The sequence below is a fragment of the Pholcus phalangioides genome, unplaced genomic scaffold (assembly GCF_987345545.1).
Source record: "Pholcus phalangioides strain wild (caught in Gottingen) unplaced genomic scaffold, Ppha-v1.0 ptg000030l_1, whole genome shotgun sequence".
NCBI lineage: Eukaryota > Metazoa > Arthropoda > Arachnida > Araneae > Pholcidae > Pholcus > Pholcus phalangioides.
This window is the reverse complement of record NW_028301620.1, coordinates 5,826,525-5,847,264: the sequence shown is the minus strand read 5'-3', so window position 1 is coordinate 5,847,264 and position 20,740 is coordinate 5,826,525. Positions and strand designations below refer to the sequence as shown.

General features: G+C 39.9%; 2 protein-coding genes across 3 annotated transcripts; both read right to left on the bottom strand.

Annotated features, from left to right (window-relative positions):
* Positions 1 to 615: 615 nt before the first annotated feature.
* Positions 616 to 1,374, bottom strand: LOC149067484 (uncharacterized). The gene has a single exon (XM_089252616.1). It carries the CDS (start codon positions 1,372 to 1,374, stop codon positions 616 to 618), a length of 759 nt encoding a protein of 252 aa, XP_089108742.1.
* Positions 1,375 to 11,585: 10,211 nt separating this feature from the next.
* Positions 11,586 to 18,711, bottom strand: LOC149067483 (cytochrome c). 2 transcript variants are annotated; one of them, XM_089252629.1, is made up of 3 exons: positions 18,609 to 18,711; positions 15,679 to 15,864; positions 11,586 to 12,004 (listed from the first exon to the last, which is right to left on the bottom strand). In XM_089252629.1, the coding sequence occupies exons 2-3, from the start codon at positions 15,860 to 15,862 to the stop codon at positions 11,859 to 11,861; spliced, it is 330 nt and encodes a 109-aa protein (XP_089108755.1). In that variant the 5' UTR covers positions 15,863 to 15,864; positions 18,609 to 18,711; the 3' UTR covers positions 11,586 to 11,858. The 2 variants fall into 2 exon arrangements, with proteins under 2 accessions (XP_089108755.1, XP_089108756.1); XM_089252630.1 differs by lacking the exon at positions 18,609 to 18,711 and adding an exon at positions 15,958 to 16,182.
* Positions 18,712 to 20,740: the final 2,029 nt, after the last annotated feature.

Genomic DNA, 20,740 nt, shown 5'->3' with positions numbered 1-20,740 from the left:
TACCTTGTTGCAACAGTTCATTGAATTGTTTTTTAACAGTTGCAAGTTTTTCAGAAGACAATCTTCTAGCTTTTGCGAAAACCGGTGGTCCCGTAGTTTCGATGAAGTGCATGACAGAGTGTTTCTTTGGAACTGCATTTAGAACTGAGCTGGTAAGCTGAGGAAATTTGGCTAATATGCGGTGGTATGGAGAATCACCAGAGATCGGCGTTAAACCAAAAGAGCCGTTTTGGGATTCTAAACCATTCACTGATAGCGATGTTTCGTTATCGATCAAACGAGAATTTTTAACATCTATAAGCAAACCAAATCTTTCCAAAAAGTCGGCTCCAATAATGGGATGTGAAACATCTGCCACAGTGAAAACGAAAGGAAAGTCCCTCCTTAGTCCAAGATTCAGAACTAGATTTTTGTTGCCAAACGTTTGGATTTCGGATCCATTTGCAGCATACAGTGAGAGTTTGTGAGGTTTTGTCAAGTTAGTCAGGCGTTTCAGAAAACAACTGATTGATGCGCCAGTGTCAATTAGAAATCGGAAACCCGTATTAACGTCGATGACAAATAGGCGACTATGGAGAAGGCTTTCGTCAGCTGTCGCCAAAACAGACGAGCCCACTAGTTTTCCTGAAACTGACATGGAGGAATGCATTTATGAGCTTTTTCTCCAAACTGCTCATGGTACCAGCAAAGCCTTCCGTTTTTCAAAGCATCGCCGAATTTATTTCGGCTACGAGATTGAGATCGTTTGCGATAACCGCGAGATGGTCTAGGAGATCGCGAAAGCTTTTCAAATGATTGCCGTAGCGAAGCAATTTCGTTTTTCAAATCATCAAACTCTGAAGTGTGAGACACAGCTGAAGTATTAGATGACACATGAGAAACCTCACATATTTTGTCGGCTATTTTCGCTAACCCAATTAACGGTTCACTAGAAGCTTGTGATATTTGTTGGGAGTGCAAAGGTAATCTCTGCATCCAGAGATTTCTCAAAATGCCACTTTCCATTTTACCCTCAGCTAACGTTTGCATTTCGTGCAAAAGCTGGGACGGGCGTTTGTCGCCTAGTTGAAGCTCCTGGAGTAAGATTCGCAATTTGGAAGATTCTGATTGTTGAAACTGCTCCAGCACGCGAGTTTTGAGAGTCTCGTACATGTGCTGTTGGGGAGGATTGCGAACGATATTAGAAACATAGTTCAAAACTTTGCAATCAAGAGCTCCTACAACGGCGTGAAATTTAGTTTCATCGGCGGTTATGCCTGCCGTTTTGAATTGTGACTCAATTTGAAGAAACCAAATCTCTGGATTTGCTTCCCAGAACGGAGGGGCTCGAAAGGCAACACGTGAAACTTCAGCTGAAGCAATAGGTTGAGCCATGACAAATGCAAGTATGGAGACCGGCAAATCAGGAGTAGAACGTTTATTCCTCACCTTGAATTTCCAGGAACGTCTCTATATTGGGTAGAAATGAGTAGACTTGGCTTGAAAAAAAAAAATATAGTATATCCAAAAGACTAGGAGATTAGAAAAGTTTCATCTTTGAAGAGCGTACGAACGGAAAGCACAAGGCGCGAAAACGAAATTTAAACGATGGAGAAATTAACTTCAATGTCCAAAATCAGATGCATCCTATAGGTCACCAGTGATCCAATGCTTGTAGTGACGACATAAAACGTAATGAAAACTTAACGATTTAATATACGAAAGAAACATAACGAGAAGGATGACACGTGTATACAAATCGGTGGTACAATTCCAACTGACATTTTTTCTTTTTTTTACAATCACCAGGAGCGTGAGGAGGGTGCGCCATCTATACAGATAAGAACGCACTACAGTAGAATAGTGGAAGGGCTCGAGACCATAAACCTTCCTCTGCCTAAAAAGCTAGGGACTGTCAGTGAGCGAACAAAAAAGTAGCCAAGAAAGTGTTCCAGCATGCGAATGGCAAAAATGATGACTTAAAGATCAATGACCCGGCCGGTGGGCGGTCAAAAGAGTCCTAGATATATATGCAAGTGGGGGGGGGGGGACAAGCAATGTGCAAACACGGAAATAACAAAAAAGAGTGATCTACAGAATGCTCAAATATGTGAGTGACCAAAACAGTGACTTAGAGAATGTTCAGGTATATATGCTTGTGTGACCAGTGTGCGAGCATGTGAATGCCCGGAAGAATGACCTATAGCCAGGCCACTAAGCGACGAAAAAAGTGACCTAAAGAGTGTATAAGATAGAGAGTGTAAACAAATGAGTGACTAAAACAGTGTGCAGGAATGTGAATGGCAAAGAGTAATCTACAGAGCACGGAGACCTAAAGAGTGTGCAAGTATAATGTTAATCAAAACAGAGTGCAAACATGTGAATTCCATAAAGAGTGACGTAGAACCAGGTCAGTGAATAACCTGGAGTAGATCTATAGAGTGTAAGCATGGGAGTGACCAGAACAGTATGCAAGCATGGGAGTGACCAGAACAGTATGCAAGCATGGGAGTGACCAGAACAGTATGCAAGCATGGGAGTGACCAGAACAGTATGCAAGCATGGGAGTGACCAGAACAACGTGCAGGCATCGGATTGACCAGAACAGTGAGCAAGCACATGAATGCTTAAAAGAGTAACCTAGAGCCAAGTCAGTGAGCGACTAAAAAGAGTGACCTAAAGAGTGTTCAAGCATGGGAGTGACCATAAGAATAATCTAGGGAGTGTGCGAAAAATGGAGGCAAAGAGTTGCATAACCCACAGGCGGCAAAATCATAAACCCGCCTCTGGAGAAGTTTAATGATGATGGTCAAAAATGTTTGGCCAGTTAGTATTATCAAGATTCGGGGGAACAACCGAGCAATTAACTTCTAGGATTAATGGCTGATAAAGTCATTTAAAACAAAAGAACTCCTGAAAATGCAGTCGTGTGAATCCGGTTGAAGATGGTTTTCTGCAGTTTTCCAACTTCAAGGCACGAATGCGAGTCGGTCGCCAATTCAAAAAAAAGTCTCTCCTCAGAGGGTAGGCAGATCTTCAACAAGCCCTGGGCTGTAATCACGTCTGCTGTTGATAATGATGCAATGATGTAAATGTGATAACCACAAGTGTCCTTCATGCTGCTATTCTAGCTAGGGTGCTAGGCGGGATGACACGAATGGTTTCATAATAACCATTAATGTAGTTTATATTGTATATATATTCATTTTTTTTATATATATAAATATAACCAGCCAGATCGAGTCAACCAAAACACCAAGACCGAAGCTGATCCTTAGCTAAGGCTCTCTCCAGACAATCCCCCATTTAAACCAAGCCCACATTGCTCACCAAAATAGGTTTAGGGCGAGACGACTCGACCTGGCAGTTATATATATATGTATATAAATGTGTGTATATGGGTGTATTTCTCTTTCCTCTATTCAAGTTGTTCATGCATTTCATGTCCACAACACACGTGCGTACTCATATTGTCGTATTCATGTTGCTCACCGAATAAGGTGCTGCCACGGGTGCTCCCTAATTGTATATATTCCCCCACGCAATACTTCTATTTTGTATATTTTCATCAAATCCACCGGAGCGAGTGAACTCAACCCAATAAAACTGATGCTGGCTTCTAGTCGCAAGTTATCAAACCAATAAGGTGTTAAGCGAGATGATGACTCGCTCCGATGGATATATACGTATATATATATATTATTTCATAATAAGATTTTCATTTCTTTTTCTTTTTGTATCCTGTGTATATAATAAGGCAAGTGTAAGATAACAGATGAGATGGCGTTGGGGGGGGGGGGCGCTCGATTGCTTTTAAAACATACCTCCATCCTAATATGTGTACATTCATCTTAAATAAATCCCGAAACTTCTCCAACTCCTAATCCCATCTCGTCTGTATTCACCACAAAATTTGTTAATCGCGACAGTACCCAATTGTCCGGGGAAAATATGTTGTAAAAAAGTTTGTATGTTTTTTTTGTTTGACACTAAATAAAGTGTTCCAGACTCTGCCACGAAGCTGGGCTGGAAGAGATCTCGGCAACGGGATAAGTCCAGTGGCAAAGTTCTGGCGTTCATTCATTCATGTTGATAATGATGGCTTAAATAATGATAAGAACTTGTGAATCCACGGAACCCTATAGCCTGTTATAAGCCCAGCCCCCTCGCCTGTAAATATGCCTCTGGCCATGGCCCCCACATCCTGGAGCGGGGCCCTTAGGCTGGGATCTTTCGCGGGCCCCCCGGTCAGACTTTTCACGGCCCCTTCTGTAGTTAATTTATATCGTGAAAAAGCAAAAAATTATGAGTCCCGGGCCCTGTCAGTCCCCCTTTTGTGGGGGCCATGCCTCTGGCCGTTATGTATCGCTCACTACTGTGAGCATCCAGACGGTGTTATGATAATAATGAATTTGTTTTTTTCCCCCCCTTCTTGGACGGCTGCAGTTTACGAACTGACCGGCCACAAGTACACGACTCGCCTGGCTTTCGTGCTGACCGCCAAGCAGAGCGTCAAGACGCTCAAGACGGAACTCGAAGACCTGCTGACGCACCCGGTCTGCAAGGAGCGCAAATTATGCGAGCCGATGGAAATCCAGTTCGAGAGGTGCCACTTGATAGCGGGCGTCAACAGGCACAAGTGCATCTTCGGCCTGTCCTTCAGAGCACTTCCGAGAGCCTACCAAGATAACTGTAGCGAAGAATGCTTGAGGAGGTCCATGATGAGCGATCTCAACCAGGTATGTAATGATACACTTGTAGAATTGTCTTTAGTGTTTCGCCCTCTTTTATCTATACAGCGTGTAATTAAACTGACGGTCAGAACTGTAAGTGGTGATAGAACTCGCCAAAACAAGCAACTTTCAACATACAATATGGGGGGGGGGGTCGAAAAGCAAGCAGGCGAGTCTCGGGGGGTGCCTGCGTCGTGAAAATGGAGAAGTAAAGGCAAACAAAAAATAATAATAGACACAGAATCTTTATTATAGAAAACTTAATGCTCAAATGAGCGACGACCAGCTGCATATGAACGTAGCCTCGTCCGTAAACAGGACAGATGCTGCAAACTCTGTGGCTGCAGTATATGCCCTGTTGCAGGGAACCAGCGTGAAAATGTTACACGTTGTAGAGAACCCTTTTTATTTGGGCCCCGACCGTTATTTGAGTATTAAGAGATAAATTCCTGTAGAGCCTTCGGACCCACTCTTTCATTTGTTAAAACGGCACTAGGTTCAATCTAACAACCTAAGGCGACCTTGACGACGACCTAGCGGACTCATCGTCCACCATTTTTACGTGGATCGGTTTTCTATTCAAAGTGACGCCTAATCGTGAAGGAAAAAAACGGCATATGTAGCAGCGTATGTAGCGGCATGATATGTAGTAGAGGTCACACTCTCTACAAAAATGGTTTACAAGTCACAGAGCCTACGGTTTCTAGTGGCTATAGTCAGGGTCGTCTCAAGAGTATCATGGGCTCCCGGGCCAATTGATTTTTCTGAGGCCCTACCAAACAAATTATCAAAAATTTCAACCAGATCTAATTTTTGTGAGGCCCCTTTTCGCTTGAGGCCCCCCGGGCCGTGCCCGGGTGAGCCCATGCCTTAAGACGGCACTGGTTCAACCTTAGCTTCAAAATACTGTAGGTAAAAAGAAAAATCTTTCGTTGAAAGAAAATTGATAACATAATCCGAGGTCCTGATAAGTGTGAACGGATTTTTTCTTATGTTGTGAGTACTGTACTTTGCAAAAGTAATACCCGAATGATAACATTATATATTCGGTGATGTCTGTTCTCTTTTTGTCTTCCTTCCAAAAAAAGGCGTATGAAACTCTAGATCGCCAGCTGCTGGACTTCTCTCGTGATCCGAATTCTCCGATAAAGCCGGATCTGAACACTGTTTCTACTCACCATCTGATCACCTGTAATCCGGGATTTCACTTGCTTAAGGCTCACTTGAAGAGATGCTGTAAGCTCTTTTTTCCCTCATAACTTTTCCTCTTTTCTTTTGCAGGGCTGCCCCCCCCCTTACCAGATCCAGCGCCAAAATAATAGCAGCCATGGGCCCCCCGTCTTAACAACATCATGGGCCCCTAAGCAAAGTTATCTTTTGGGAGGTATTCCTAATTAGGTAAAAGTAGTACAAGCTTATAAATTTCTGTGCTTTCTATTGAAAATCACATCATCAGATCATTATCACAATATCCCTTATGCGTTAGAGAACCCCCCCCCCCTGGCCTACTCGAGCCGTGTCCGGGAAGTCCCATTCGTTAAGACGGCACTTAGCCAGGAGTTTCCAACGAGCTCTTGATAGTTATAAGGCTGTTCCGCGCAGCCATTGATGATAATGAGGCTGTTTCGCGGAACTCAAACAAATTTTTTAATATTTATCCAAAAAAAGTGTGTCCTTACTGCCGTCCCAACAGCAACATAACCCCAGGGCAAAGAGGGCTTCGTCACCACCTCTTAATATACATATTTATTGTCATTAATCACACACACTGTGCCAGATGTTATAGTGAAAGCCCTATTCAACTGAGATACCCGCATGGCCCCACCAAGAGGGTGTGGCTGCAAGGCTCCAGCCCGGGAGCCTATGATCCTCATCATTGTTTGTTTCGCATCCTGTAAATTCATAATAGAGAGACCCGTGAAGATCCCAGCCTGGGGCCTTACTGCAGGATGTGAGGGCCATGGATCCCTGTGCCATGCCCGAGTGGGACTCGTGCTTTAGATGGCCCTGGGTGTCCCGAAAAGTACACGAAAATTCTGCAATTCAAGAATCCTCACATCCAGTGGATAAAAAATTTGGCTTGCATTCGTTAAAACGCGGGAATCGACTGTATAATTCTTGGATTGAAATTGGTATAACCTGTTCTTTATTAATGGGCTACATTAAAAAAGTAAATATAATATGATGTTTCTAAATAATTTATAAGCAATAATAATAGTTGAATCATGACGTAGGCCTCGAAATTTTAACAGTTGTTGTTTAGATGTTGTAAAATAACATAAGTAAAAATTTGCAAAGTTCAACTCCTCCTTAATTTTCAGTAAGTGGAATCAGCCGCTGCGATGGTTGAGTGATCATATAGTAATAGTCGTTAAAAGTCTTACAATGATGCAATTATTCAAGCATTACACTTCATTCATAGTTTGAAAAATAGATGGCAGCACTATACAAGCATTACACAGAAACGAACTTTATGTTAGGTTCACAACACATACATGCACATTTTCCAGCATGGCCCAGGTCATCGACCCCTTGCTAAAATCTCTTCATTGCGACGGTGCTGAGGAGGAGTGAGTGGAATCAAAAAGGAGAAAAAAATTAGAAACAGTTTCATTTCAGTTTAATTTCCTTTCAGATTACATTTGCCAACGAAGACTTGTACATTGCAAATACCGAGGAAATTTTATGATTGAACTATAATTTATTGCTCATAAGTAATGCCATATTAAATTTCTTTTTTTAATATGGCACATTTATCAAGAACCGGTCACCAATTTCAATGCAAGAATCATAACAGTTGTATTTTTTATTTGATAGGTGGCAGCGTAGTTTTCAGTGTAAATGATGTTTCTCTTATATGTATACTAGACTATATTTTCTAGTCTGTCTATTTTCTAGAAGAGGCATACTTTTGCTGATAAAATTTTATTTTTACCCGTTTATTGGTTATGGACAAGAGTATCCGCGAAAGACACCTTTTTTTCACGATGAATAAGTTTACAAAATATGGACGTTTAGAGTCTGAGAATGCTTCCTTTATACAGTTTTTTGCTGCGTGCGCAGAAAACGTACAGGCGTGTCTCGCTTTAACTTACGTTTGATTGGTTCCGCAATATAGTCGCATAAGACGAAATCGCGTAAAACGAGTTGTACTTAACGTGGGAAAGATCGGGGTAGGGGGGTTGGTTTTCTTCAGAAGAATTAAAAAAATGACCGCAACAGGAATTTTTCATCGATTGATGAAAAAATTCTAGAATTGATGAAAATTCAGAATTTCTGAAAGAATTTAATTTCAGATTTGCTGAAAGGCCAGAACCTATTCAGATTTGCTGAATAGGTTCTGGGTACCTTTAACTAATATCTAGAAAGAGAAATGTATTCAGTCACCCGGGGCAAACATCCATTTTTGTCCTCTTTCGCTATGATTTTGGGTGAACAAAGGCTGAATTTGCCACCATGGGCATCAAAATAGCCCATCATCAAAGTAAAACCAGCTCTGCACAGCCAACACCTTCTAAAGCAGAAGGTGCTGTAGGTGTTGGCACAGCCCATGCTAAATGGCAGGGGTTCTCAACTTGTGCTCCGCGGCCGCTTCGGGATATTGAAATAAATCAGTCAATATGATTAATTAATTTTTTTAAAAAGTTTACCTACGGGACTGCGCGAGTAAAAAAAAGTTGAGAACCGCTGTTGTATGGACAGGTATGCGATTCCTGTTGAAATAACATATTATTAGACTCCGACAGCCAAAAGGTTTCATCCAGTGCAAGATATATATATTTTGTGAACTTCATTTATTTGTAAGGAAGGCAAATGGGAGTACTGGCTGGCTCTTTTTAATGCATGTTTTTAAATCTTTCATCACAGTTCCGTGCACGCCAGGAACGTATAGCGGTGCGAATAGTGCGAATTGTACCTTATGTGATGTCGGTTCTTATCAAGATCAATACGGTAAACGCAATTGCGTTTCTTGTCCACAAGGAAAGACCACAGACAGCGTAGGAGCCTTGTCCAGCGACGAATGTGTCGAAGAACCGAGTGAGTAGCAATGAATAATGTTTTGACCTTTTCTTTAGTCGCGAAACATCTTGTGTGTGTATGAATATAAATTGGAAGAGGTATTTGGATATACGGTAGACTCTCTATCCGGCACATCAGACCAAGGTGTGCCGAATTTCCGAACTGGCTGGATTACTGAAAGTTAATTGAAAAGGCCCATTAACCCTTTTACAATCACGTACGTAATATTGCGTCAAAACGCCAGTGGAATAAATTCAAACAGGTTCTCTGAGTTTTCTTTCCTTTCTATTTTTCATCGAAAGCTTTATAGTAATTCTAGTTGCTTTCTTTCTATACTCCTGTTGATTTTTTTTCCCACTTGGATAATGATCATTTGATCATTTTTGTCGCACCACGGTCATTTTTCTGCACACGAGGGCTAATTAGACTGGGACCTACAATTTATTGCCGATTCAGAACGGCAGGCTTGTTTTTTATACTCATCGAGAGGTTGGTGCACTAACCTCTCGATGGGGGACTCGCTGCGGTAGCAATTTTTTGCTGCGGTCAAGTCACCGTTTTTTGTTGTACCCGTGTCAGGAAAGTTTTTTGACAAGGACGAACCGGGTATCGAACTCGCGACACCTCTAAACATCCTTTGGTACTTTAGGCGAGCATCTTATCGACCGGGCTACCGCGCCCCATGGATAATGTATCTTTCTGCTATATGCACATAAGAGCGAAAGAGAAACGCGTAGGGTGAGGGTGTGAATAAGACTTAGAAAACTCTTATCTACCTTATATAATTATATATATTTGTAATTCCCCTCCTCCTTCCTTTTTCTAAGCGTGAAGTTTGCTTACCAGATTTATCGCCGATTCGTCAGTGATAATCCAAATTTGTTGCTAAAAACTTGTACGTGAAGTGATTAAAACGCCGGACTACCGCTTTGGCCGGATTATCAAGAGTCTACTGTGTATTTTGTGTTTTTTTTCCACGATTTTTTTTTTTTTCGTGATTTAATGCAATAGCGACTCTAAATTTGTGACGTCATTTTGGGGGATCAAAACAAAAGCAACGGTCTTTCTTTCTGGGTCAATTTTTTAGGAATATTTTCCGTTCAAAAGTAGGGATTTTTCACAATCACGGTAACAAATATTCGGGATATAGGTCTAATTTTTCGGGAGCCCCGGGAGATGGAGTATAAAATCCGGGAGAGAAACTTGGCAGCTGTGCTATATTTCTACAGGTATGGAAATGGCTACGTTATACTGTATAACACACAACTACCAAAATTTTTTATAACTTATTCCATTCTCAATAAATGTGCATTTAATATACAATCGATGGCCATAGGCGGAGATAGACGTGGGAGAAAGGCGGCACTACATTGCAAACTCATATATATATATATATATATATGGTTATACATTAGATCAGTTCGCTCCGTCACTGATACCAGGGAGGCTTCACTCATCGTATATAATTGGCATCTCAAAATTTTTTCCTCTTATCCAATGTAACGACCTACAAATATCATTCACACACAATTCGATACAACTCCCAAACTGAACTGTCTCCTCATAGGCGGAGATAGACATTGAAGTCTGGGGGACACGAAGATGTCAATCCATATATACATTAAATTAGTCAACTTCACCTTTGACGTTGGTACCATCGTATCTCTGCCCATTAGTGTTTTTTGTTTGAAAAAATTGTTTGACCTTGACATTTGATAGGGCCATTCACCATTCAAGTATTACGTAAGCAGATTTTCAGCCATTTTTAAAACACACACCCCCCCCCCCACCCCCATCAGCAAAATTCTGTCAGCAGCTTAGAATATTTAATATCTTTGAAAAAGGGTGGTTGATGACGTAAGCAACCTTCAAACCCCCCCCCCCACCCTTGTCGTCAAATCCGAAACCCCTCCCCTGCTGACGTAATACTTGAATGACCCCATATTGGAGATACACAAAAAAAAGAGTGCACAATGCATTATATAACAGAAATACCTCTTAACGTACATCCTCTTTTACACTGCTAAATTATTTCCCCTTCTATAATAGAAGTATGCATTTCTCAAACCCCTGGTTATAGTCAACCCCCTTTCACAAGAAATTTTTTTTGTCCCACTTGACGTTCCAACAAATTTTATATCCATCTAAATATAAATTCTGAAGTAATTTTTTTTTTCTCCAAAAGATTGATACGACCTCTTAATATATATATGCCAGTTTTCCATGCAAAAGGGTTTGCAGTTATAAAGAATGCAGACTATTAATTTCTGCACATTTCTTAAATTACAACAGAGCATGAAATGAACAGAAAAAGTTAGAAAGTTATAGAACATAATATGAGCTAAGATCAAGTGTAAGTCTCCTATTACATCACTGACAAGAAATCTTACAAATTGGCCAAATAGATTACTTAGAAGCGACTATAGTGAAAATTTCCACCTATACCCATTAGTCACGATGCAACAAAGAATCTCAATGTAGATTTCTTAGAAAACATGTTTTGAAGCCTCTTGAATTTGCCAATATGAACATTTTCACAAAAATAAATGCACATAAACAGTGCCGTAACTATCCATTCCTGGGCCCTGTGCAGGGGGCACCAGCCTAGTTATGGCACTGTCCATAAAGATGATTTCTTCCCAGATTAATGCATATAAATATAAGTGTGCTCAAATATTGGAAAGAAATAAACCTTCTTTTCAAATATTTTCAGAAACAATCCTGGAGTCTATAAAAAGTGGATTCTCATCGTTGTTTGGAAAATGAACAATCTGCACAAGCACCAGGACCGCAATGATAATGCAATAATTGTAGTGAATACAGTTGCATGGATAAATTGATAAATTCAGCAAATTGTTTGATTATTTTATTAATCAATGATGATGTTAAGAAGAAATAGCATATCGGTTTTCCATTACAATCATTCTTTGTACAAACAGCATTTTAATACTACAGACTAAAAGAAACCAGCTGTTTGTCAAACCACAACACACTACAGGCTTCTTGCTGGACTCCAAGTGGAAACATGAAATGCAACTATGAGACATTTTTTTTAGTCCTTTTTTCTGTTTTTTATTTCAATAACTTAAGAGAATTGTCATAATTTAAGATCTATTGTGATTAACGTCACTTTGTGGCTTCCTCCAGATAAGCTATGATATCCGCCCTTTCGTTTTTCTTCTTAAGACCTGCGAAGACCATCTTTGTTCCCGGAATGTATTTCTTTGGATTCTCGAGATAAACAAATAGCGTGTCTCTGTTCCATGTAATGCCTGTCAAAAGAGTATATGTATACTTTAGCGTTTGAACGCATAAAGAAATTTATGCAAAAAATTATGCGAACGTCTCGGCATATTGCAGAATATAACAGAAAGTTACACATACATAGGTGCCAATTCCCAGACTGGAAAAACTTAGTTTATAATATGATGAAATGTTTCATACCAAAGAAAACATGCCTTACAAATAAAAGGGAAAAATAGGGGTTTTTTTTGGGGGATTGTGTAGAGCTGCGATTCCCAATGTGAGGCCCCTAAACAAGTAGGCCCTTGGCACATTCACAGAACACTTAAGTGACCCACAACACAGTTCCAGAACACTTAAGCTGTCTATAGCACATTTGGTGATCCCTTGAGTGCCATGTGGCACGGTTTTAGAGCATTTAAGCTGCCCCCAGTGCAGTTTGACAACACTCCTTACCTGTGGCACATTTCCAGATTACTAAAGTGATCTGCAACATCACGGATCGTAACCGGTCAATTTGTCGCACTCAACTCATCGCGCCTCAATTTGTCGCGGTACAAATTTGTCGCAGTTCCAATTATAGCTGTACAAGTTTGCCGCCGTGGCATCAATTCGTCGTGACGTCAATTTATATATTACAGCGCAGAATCAATTCGTTGAATCGTCGATTCTTCACTGTACATGTTCCACGCGAGCTTATATGTATGTCTTACACGTGAAATAAAAACATGAACAAAAGTGTACACGCAGTTAACTGAAAATAATCAATTTTTGTCAATGCAGAAAGGTCATCAAAATTAAAATTACATTTAAAAATTTAACCACATATAAAAGTTTAATTATATTTGAAAATTCAGTTATAAAAATTTGAAATGTTAAATAATTGATTTTTGCTGTGATAAAATTTCAATATCATGTGGAAAAATTTTGGTTTGTATGATATTCCCCAAATTACAGTGAGCCTATCTTTAACGGTAAATTTCTATCTGCCCCATTACAGTATGACCATTACAGTATCTCCATAAGAACCTGAAATATTTAATTAATTAATAATTCGATTAAATTAATATTTAATTTCACCATATAAGCCGCACTTACAACCACACAAACAAACCAGCCAAAGATATGCGACTGATTATAAACATAAGATTAATGGTTATATTATATCTATGCGACTGACCCATAGTCATCTTTCTTATAGGTGATTACATTGCCTTTGTCGGTGCTGATCCTGTGGGCATTATGAAAACTTTATCGAATCGCCATTCATAAGCACTGTACATTTCCACCCTTGATCTGCGCCCAACTCCCTTCGCTGTGAGAAATAGAAATCCCAACAAAAGCAGGAAGTGCGGCTTATAGGTTGAAATTAAATATTAATTTAATTGAATTATTAATTAATTAAATATTTCGGGTTCTTATGGAGATACTGTAATGGTAAATGTTGGTGACTCTCGAGCCCATGGGGCAGATAGAAATTTACCGTTAAAGAAAGGCTCACTGTAATTTGGGGAATATCATGCAAACTGAAATTTTTCCACATGATATTTAAATTTTATCACAGCAAAAATCAATTATTTAACATTTCAAATTTTTATAACCAAATTTTCAAATGTAATTGATATTGTAATTTTAATTTCGAATGTCATGTACATGAAGTTACATACAATGGGTTAATTAAAAGTCTGATTTCATTCTTTTTACTGGAGAGTTGTTACTTTGGAGTTGAAAAAAAAATCAAAAATCGATTGACATTTGCAGTGGAGAGTTGGTGCCCAGGGTACTTTATGGAATGGGTATGAGCACCCAGAGAAATGATTCAGAAATCAAAATTTCCTACTTCAAGATCAAGACAAGAACGCACAAGTTCCAAACACTTCCGGCATCCTTGACCAGTCATAGGTGCCGACATGAAAGAAACATTGAGGAGGTGGGGGGGAGGGCTAAAAATTGCCATTCATTCCGTTTATAAGGGACTCAAACCCATACTCAGGAGGCAGAATGGTGCATTGAATTGTACATTCATGAGTTATTGGAGTTGGGGGGGGGGGGCTCAAATATGGCATCAGTCCCCAGTTCTGGTGCCTATGGTCGGAGTGTTTGAATATTATTTCGGTGTGATAATACAAAGTGATTTGAAATGTACACTGCATTGCAAAAAAATAATTTGAAAATAATACTCTTCGCAGCTATTACACATAAAACTTAAATACATTGTCATAAAAAATTCCTTAAAGATATATTCTCTGCATGGATACATAGAAAGCGGGAAGCGCGGCCTATACGATGGAAACTAAACTTTCAAAATTTATTTGATCTCAATTTTTTATTTGGGTGAGCTCATCAACATCCCTCACTGCGAGAAATGGAAATCCCGACAGAAATGCTGCTTATATGGTAAAAATTAAATTTGAAAAATTTAATGACTTCATTGAATACTTTCCTTCATTTGTTAAAAATTAAAACAGATGGGAAGGGGGAACATTTCCATAAATGAGAAAAAAAAATTAGTCCCATTTTTTACGCCTAAAGCAACTACCCTATTTATAAGATCACAACAAACATATGAATTTTAAAGAAATTCAAATCTGTCGCGATGAAATGAGTCTGCGAAAAATTTGTACCGCGATGAAATGAGCTTGCGACAAATTTGTACCACGACGAAATGAGCCTGCGGCAAATTTGTACCGCGACGAAATGAGTCAGCGACAAATTTGTACCACGACGAGTCTGTAGCACGGCGAACTGACGCTGCGACAAATTGAATGCGACGAATTGTCCTGCGACAAGTTGACCGAAAATGCTGACGAATTGACCTAGACCCATCACGGATCACGTGTGTGATACGTGGCGCAGGTCCAGAGCACTTGAGTGGTGGGAACACATGCATCTGAAGTGATTATCGGTGTAGGCAGGTTCCAAAATACATTGGTTCTGGTGGAATTCCTATTTATTCAAAGAAAATATTTTTGTACGCAGGTTTATACACTGGCTTTATACACTGGTTTCACTGTATGTCAGCTACATAGGAGTGACACAAAATTTTCTGATTTAATTAAGGGGGTTATTGCATCAATGAAAAAACGAATAAATATAATTTAGGATTGAAAAAAAACCATGACTAGTTTTAAATAAATTTGGCTGACGCCAAGTTGTTTTTTTTTTGGTTATCCCTTAAATTGAATCTTGATTGTTTCTCTAAAAATGTGTAGAAAATATCTTGTCACTGGATTATTTCCACACATATTTAGAGAAACAATCGAGATTCAAAAGCACAAGAACTGCTTAAACAGAAAGGAGGAGAGGATGAAGATCATCTTTGCTTGGTTTCCTGTCTTAGAGACGAGATTAAAATCCATGCGCTATTCAGAGCCCTTGGGAAGAACTTCAGCTAATGGGGAGAATATTGCTCAACGGACCAATCCCAACAAAGCAGTGTGACTCAAGCAAGGAGAAGACATAAGTAGTAGTCCATCTTCTCCCCCCCCCCCCCATTACATAAGATTTTATTTCTTTAAAATGCCGGCCACCCATTTGAGCAAAACATCCAAAGATGAAAACTTTGTCACAACAGCCAAGAAACCCCCCTACCCAAAAAACTTTGAATTTTACTACTTCACATGATGGTCACAAAAGCCTTTTTTGGATCTAAAGATAGTTCATAATTATATTCACAACTGAAAATATTAAAAAAAACACAAACCTTTGCTTTTGTTGGCATCTGTATAAGCGAAACCTGGTGCCTGACCAGTTTTACGACCGATTAAACCATTCAGATTAGGTCCAACCTTGTGTTTTCCACCTTTTTCCACCGTGTGGCACTGAGAACATTTCTGGACGAACAGCTTCTTGCCCTTTTCCGGGTCTCCAGCTGGTATATCTGCCATTGCTGAAAAAAATAGGAAGAAAATTAGAAAAGAATCAAGTATAACATAATGGAAAATGAATGCTCTCTTAACATGGTATGAATCAGTTTTCCAACCTGTGGTCAGGGGTCCACGAGTATTTTTCAAGGAAGTGGTTCATAGAGACGCTGATTTCGCTGTGGTGGTCGAGTGGTTATAGTGACGGACTCACGATGCGAGAATCCCAGTTCGAACCCCACAGTGGTGGTCGGCTGAAGTTGGTTTTCTGTGGTTCCCAACTTCAAGGAGCAAATGCGAGCCGATCTCCCCGTTAAAAAGTCTCGCCACAGAGAGCAACAGTCCTACAATGATAAATCATTCAATCATAACACTTCACTCATAGTTAGAAAAACTGGTGGCAGATGGCAGCACTACACATAACAAGCATTACAGAGAAACAAAAAAACTTCACGTCAGGTTTCACTATACGTACACGCACATACCCGCATGTACCGATTCATTGGGGGTTTCGCGGGGGGGGGGAGAGAGTGCATGTGTGGTGTAGCAGTAGTAGGTAGGGCTCGGGGATCCTTGATGTTCTTAAGTCAGCCACCTCGTTGGGCAATTTGCCTGTTGTGGCGATGTATTTGTATTTGTAATAAAGTGTGCATCTAAGGGGTGTCAATAGACATGTGCCCATTCGGTGCTTTGAAACGATTCTTTGCCACACTATTGGTGGGAGCCAATAATAGATGCTGGCCGGAACAAGGGAGCCACAGATGACGTGAATAAATGAACACCAGGACTCTGCCACGGGACTTTTCCCATTGCTGAGATCTTGGCTGATTTTTCATAAGTATGGTCAGTGCCAATGTAGCAACTTTTTTGTGCCAAAGTTGACAACCCTGACAGCTAAATCAATATTTCCTTGTTTTGGCAACTCTTTAATTAACCAACCCTTTAATCAACCGCATTAATTAACCAATTTTTTTGTGTTTATTTTCACATCAGTTAACTTTCCATAAGTGAGGACGCCACCAACGTGACAACTTTTTCCGAGCCAAACAATCAGTGCTTTTGTGGCAGCCAATTCAAGATGGTGAACAAAAAATTTCACAAAAAAAATTCAATTTATTAAATGAAAATCAGTCTAAAATTTGAAAAAGTACCACAAAATTATTTCAAAAAATTATGTTGACAAAATATGTGGTTGATACAGAGCTGCTGAAACTAGGAAATACTGATTCAACCATCAGGGTTGAAAACTTTGGCACGAAGGAAAGCCACCACATTGGCACTGACCACACTTATGGAAAATTAACCTCATAGTTTTCCCCCACATATTTTGATTCATGTGAGAAACTATATTTTTTGTGTAGACCTAATTGCATGTGTTCTTTGATGGCCAACTCAAATTTACCATTGAAAAAACTGTGATTGCTCGGGAGCAAAACAAAAAGTCAGCACTTGGCGCTTAACATGCTTATAAAAAATTCAACCAAGATCTCTTCCAGCCCACTTATGCAACAGAGTCTACAACAAAGTGTGTGTACCTAACAGTCTCGCCTGTGTTGTCTGATTTTTTTTCAGTGCTGCCATCTACGTTTCAAATTGTGAGTAAAATAAGATTAAATATTTGTACCATTGTAGACCTGTTTCTCACTGTGGTGGGACTTTAACGGGAAGATTGGGTCACATTCACGTCTCAAAGTTGGGAAGAACCAAAAACCAACTTCAGCAGACCACCAACATGACGTTGGTGGAATTTGAGCCTGGGTCCTCTCAATGCTAGTCACGTCATCAAGACCACCACAACGGATGCCAAGAGTGACAGAAGTTCAAGAACTTTTAAGGGGTTTGTGGGATTATTTTCATTTACCATCATTGCATGAATGGTGCATTTGGTGGACAACATAAAATTGAGCCAAAACAGTATTTTTTGACGATTAATTCTCAATTTACAGTGTACCTTTTTGTCCCTATATTTTTTTATTACACCCAAATAGCGACATGTCACTAACATCTTGGCAGTTAGACATTGATCTTTTTGTGGGTGTTCCTATCATCTCGCCTGTAACCCTAGCAAATAACGCCAAGTTGAATCTAGTGATTAACCTTTTTGACTTGTATGGGATTAAAGGACTTTTTTCATGCTAGCTGACAATTTTGTACTGACCTTAAACTTTAATTCATTTTCCACACATAAAAAAATTAGGTACCTGGGATTAGACATTCCCTGTTGTAGGCATACTAAACACATTATCAAAGACCGCAACAGGCTGTAAGTGACTCACGCAGTCTTGAAGCCCCCTTCCACACATTTATATGAGAATATTTTGATTGAATTCATCAGAAATTTGATTCACAAAAATAGAGACATTAGGTACCCCTGCAAACCCTTCACATCCTGTAGTTTTTTCCTCTGCATTAAATTAATTCGTAGTTTTAAAACAAACTTCCTGGGCTGGACCCTCTTACCAGCATTACCCCACAAAGCCATATAGTAAGACTCTAGGTTACCCCCCATCCACGTCACCTAGACATTACATAGGAACTAAATATCGGATGCATAGAGCTCTAGTTTTCATAGAGCGTTCATACTTTAATGTTATAAAATCATATTTGTAATAGTTACATATGTAATCATTGAAATGTATGCGGATACGCGAAATAGCGGTCACGTTGCAATGATGCAACACGTCCAGCACGCTCCACAAATTACGCTCTGGCCACGTATTTGGACGCAAACGGTGCGCTATTGCGAGATCATCATCAATAAACTACTCACCTCTTGTTTGAAATGTGCCTCAGAGACGAAAATCGTACAACGAAATGCCCTTTAAAGGTACAAAATCACCGGTTAAGATTTACGCACTTCAGGTCAACGAGGGCGAGTTAAAAAGAGATTGGCTCAAGTTTTAGAAATAGAGGAGCAGACGAGATACGCTTTTTTTTATTTCGGATGCATTACGTGATCCACTTATGATAGTCTAGCAGCAAACTTTAGAACTATTGTTAAAGGCACATTTTAGGCAGGTGAACGATTCATTTGCATTGAATCAATGAAGTTTTCGATAATTTTATCATAGATAGGGCCGGTTTTGGACATTGTTCAAGTGCACGCAAATAATACTTTGATGACAAAAGGCCCTCCTTCAGTTAGCGTCCCGAAAAATTGGCCCCTTCAGTTGGTGCCCTAAAAAATTGGCCCCTTCAGTTGGTGCCCTAAAAAATTGGCCCCTTAATGTGATGGCTTCTGTGGCCGCGTAGTTTGCAGGATTCAGTCCGGCCCTAATCACACCTACAGGTGGATACGGGGGGGGGATGGGGATTGTAAGGGACAAATGTGTACCCCCCCCCATTTTAGTGAAAAATTTGTCGTTGAAAAGTATTGCCATAGGGAGCAACAGACCTACAATAATACAAATATACAATCAGTACACATCCCTCGCAAGTTGAAATATAGATGGCAGCACTAAAATTCATGAAAAACACCGGATGCACACACACGTACACTTCCGGCACATATCTTTTAGTAGTAAATTGTCCATGGCGATAGACTGGAGTTGTGCTTGGTTAGAAAGAAAAGGAAATAGTTGTATTATTGGCATAGGTGGAAGCAGAGAGAGAGTAGTACACGTAGGTTTTCCCGCAATGGGGGTGAGGCAGGGCTGTCAAGAGCATCATGGGCCCCTGGGCCAAGTGATTTTTCCGAGGCCCTTTCTAAAGTACTCGCCTAAAAATTTACATGCTCACTCTATTGAAAATTTCACGACCAGATATCATTCCTGAGCCCCCCCCCCCCGCGCCTGGTTTGATACATGCATTGAGAGACAACCCTGGAGGAAGGAGGGTTCCCTTGACTATGGGTGTGAGGTGAACATTCCCCCCCCCGTTAATACTATATACACACCCTCAGATTTTTATTACACCCCCCCCCCTCATTCAAGGAGTCTATATCCGCTTATGCATGCCCCCATCATGCAGCAGAGCAATTTATGGTGTATTTACAGTACGAAAAAACACAATAAGAATCTTCTCAGGCTCAAGCCCTGTCATCCCCACCCTTGTGGACGGACATCACATGTGGTTGTCATACAGAGGTGGCAAAAGTGTTTCAAACCTGTGGATGCTTGTCTTGAGGTTTTACGTAGGAAATTTTGATATATGAATCAATTCTGAGGATTCTCAAGCACCCCCAGCCTCAATGCCACTCTGTCAGAATATTGTCAACTACTTGATCATGCACCTTCAACCCATTACTCGCGAGCACCACGGTGCTCCCCAAACCACCCAGAGTGCTTGATGCTTGTGCCCAATTTTGTGCTCAAGAGCACTTGATCAACAATTCCAATTAAACAACTTGTATACATTGAATTCAGGGATTGGAATCAACATAATGTCAAGCAAGTTCGAAATGCATTCGCATTTCAAACTTGCTGTAAGGGGTGCTCTTCTTTTGATGATAAGTACAGGCAGTGCTCATGACTAGAAAAAGGTTGAAGACGTCTGCTATAGAGTGTAAGGGCTATTTAGGCTCGTATTTCAGAAAAAATGTCTCACTGCATCAAAAGAGTGGTTGAAAGAAAAATTCACAGAAACTGTTGAAAAAAATTGTAGTTTCAAGACAATTGTTTCTTCCTCAAAATATTGATTGGAAGACATAAAAATTAAAATTTTATACCCTTAACTTAATTGATGCAATACCAATTAATAAAATATACGTGCTACTCTCTATAACACCAAATAAATTCACAATATAAGATTTAAATGGAAATTTTACTATCAATTGTTTTTTTTATAAAGGCCATATAATTTAATTTTTATACTTTCATTTCAGAAGTTCAGTGAAGAGTTAGGGACCAGTGTTTGCCAGTATGCATATGAATGTGTGATTTAAGCATAAAAAACATTCAATTT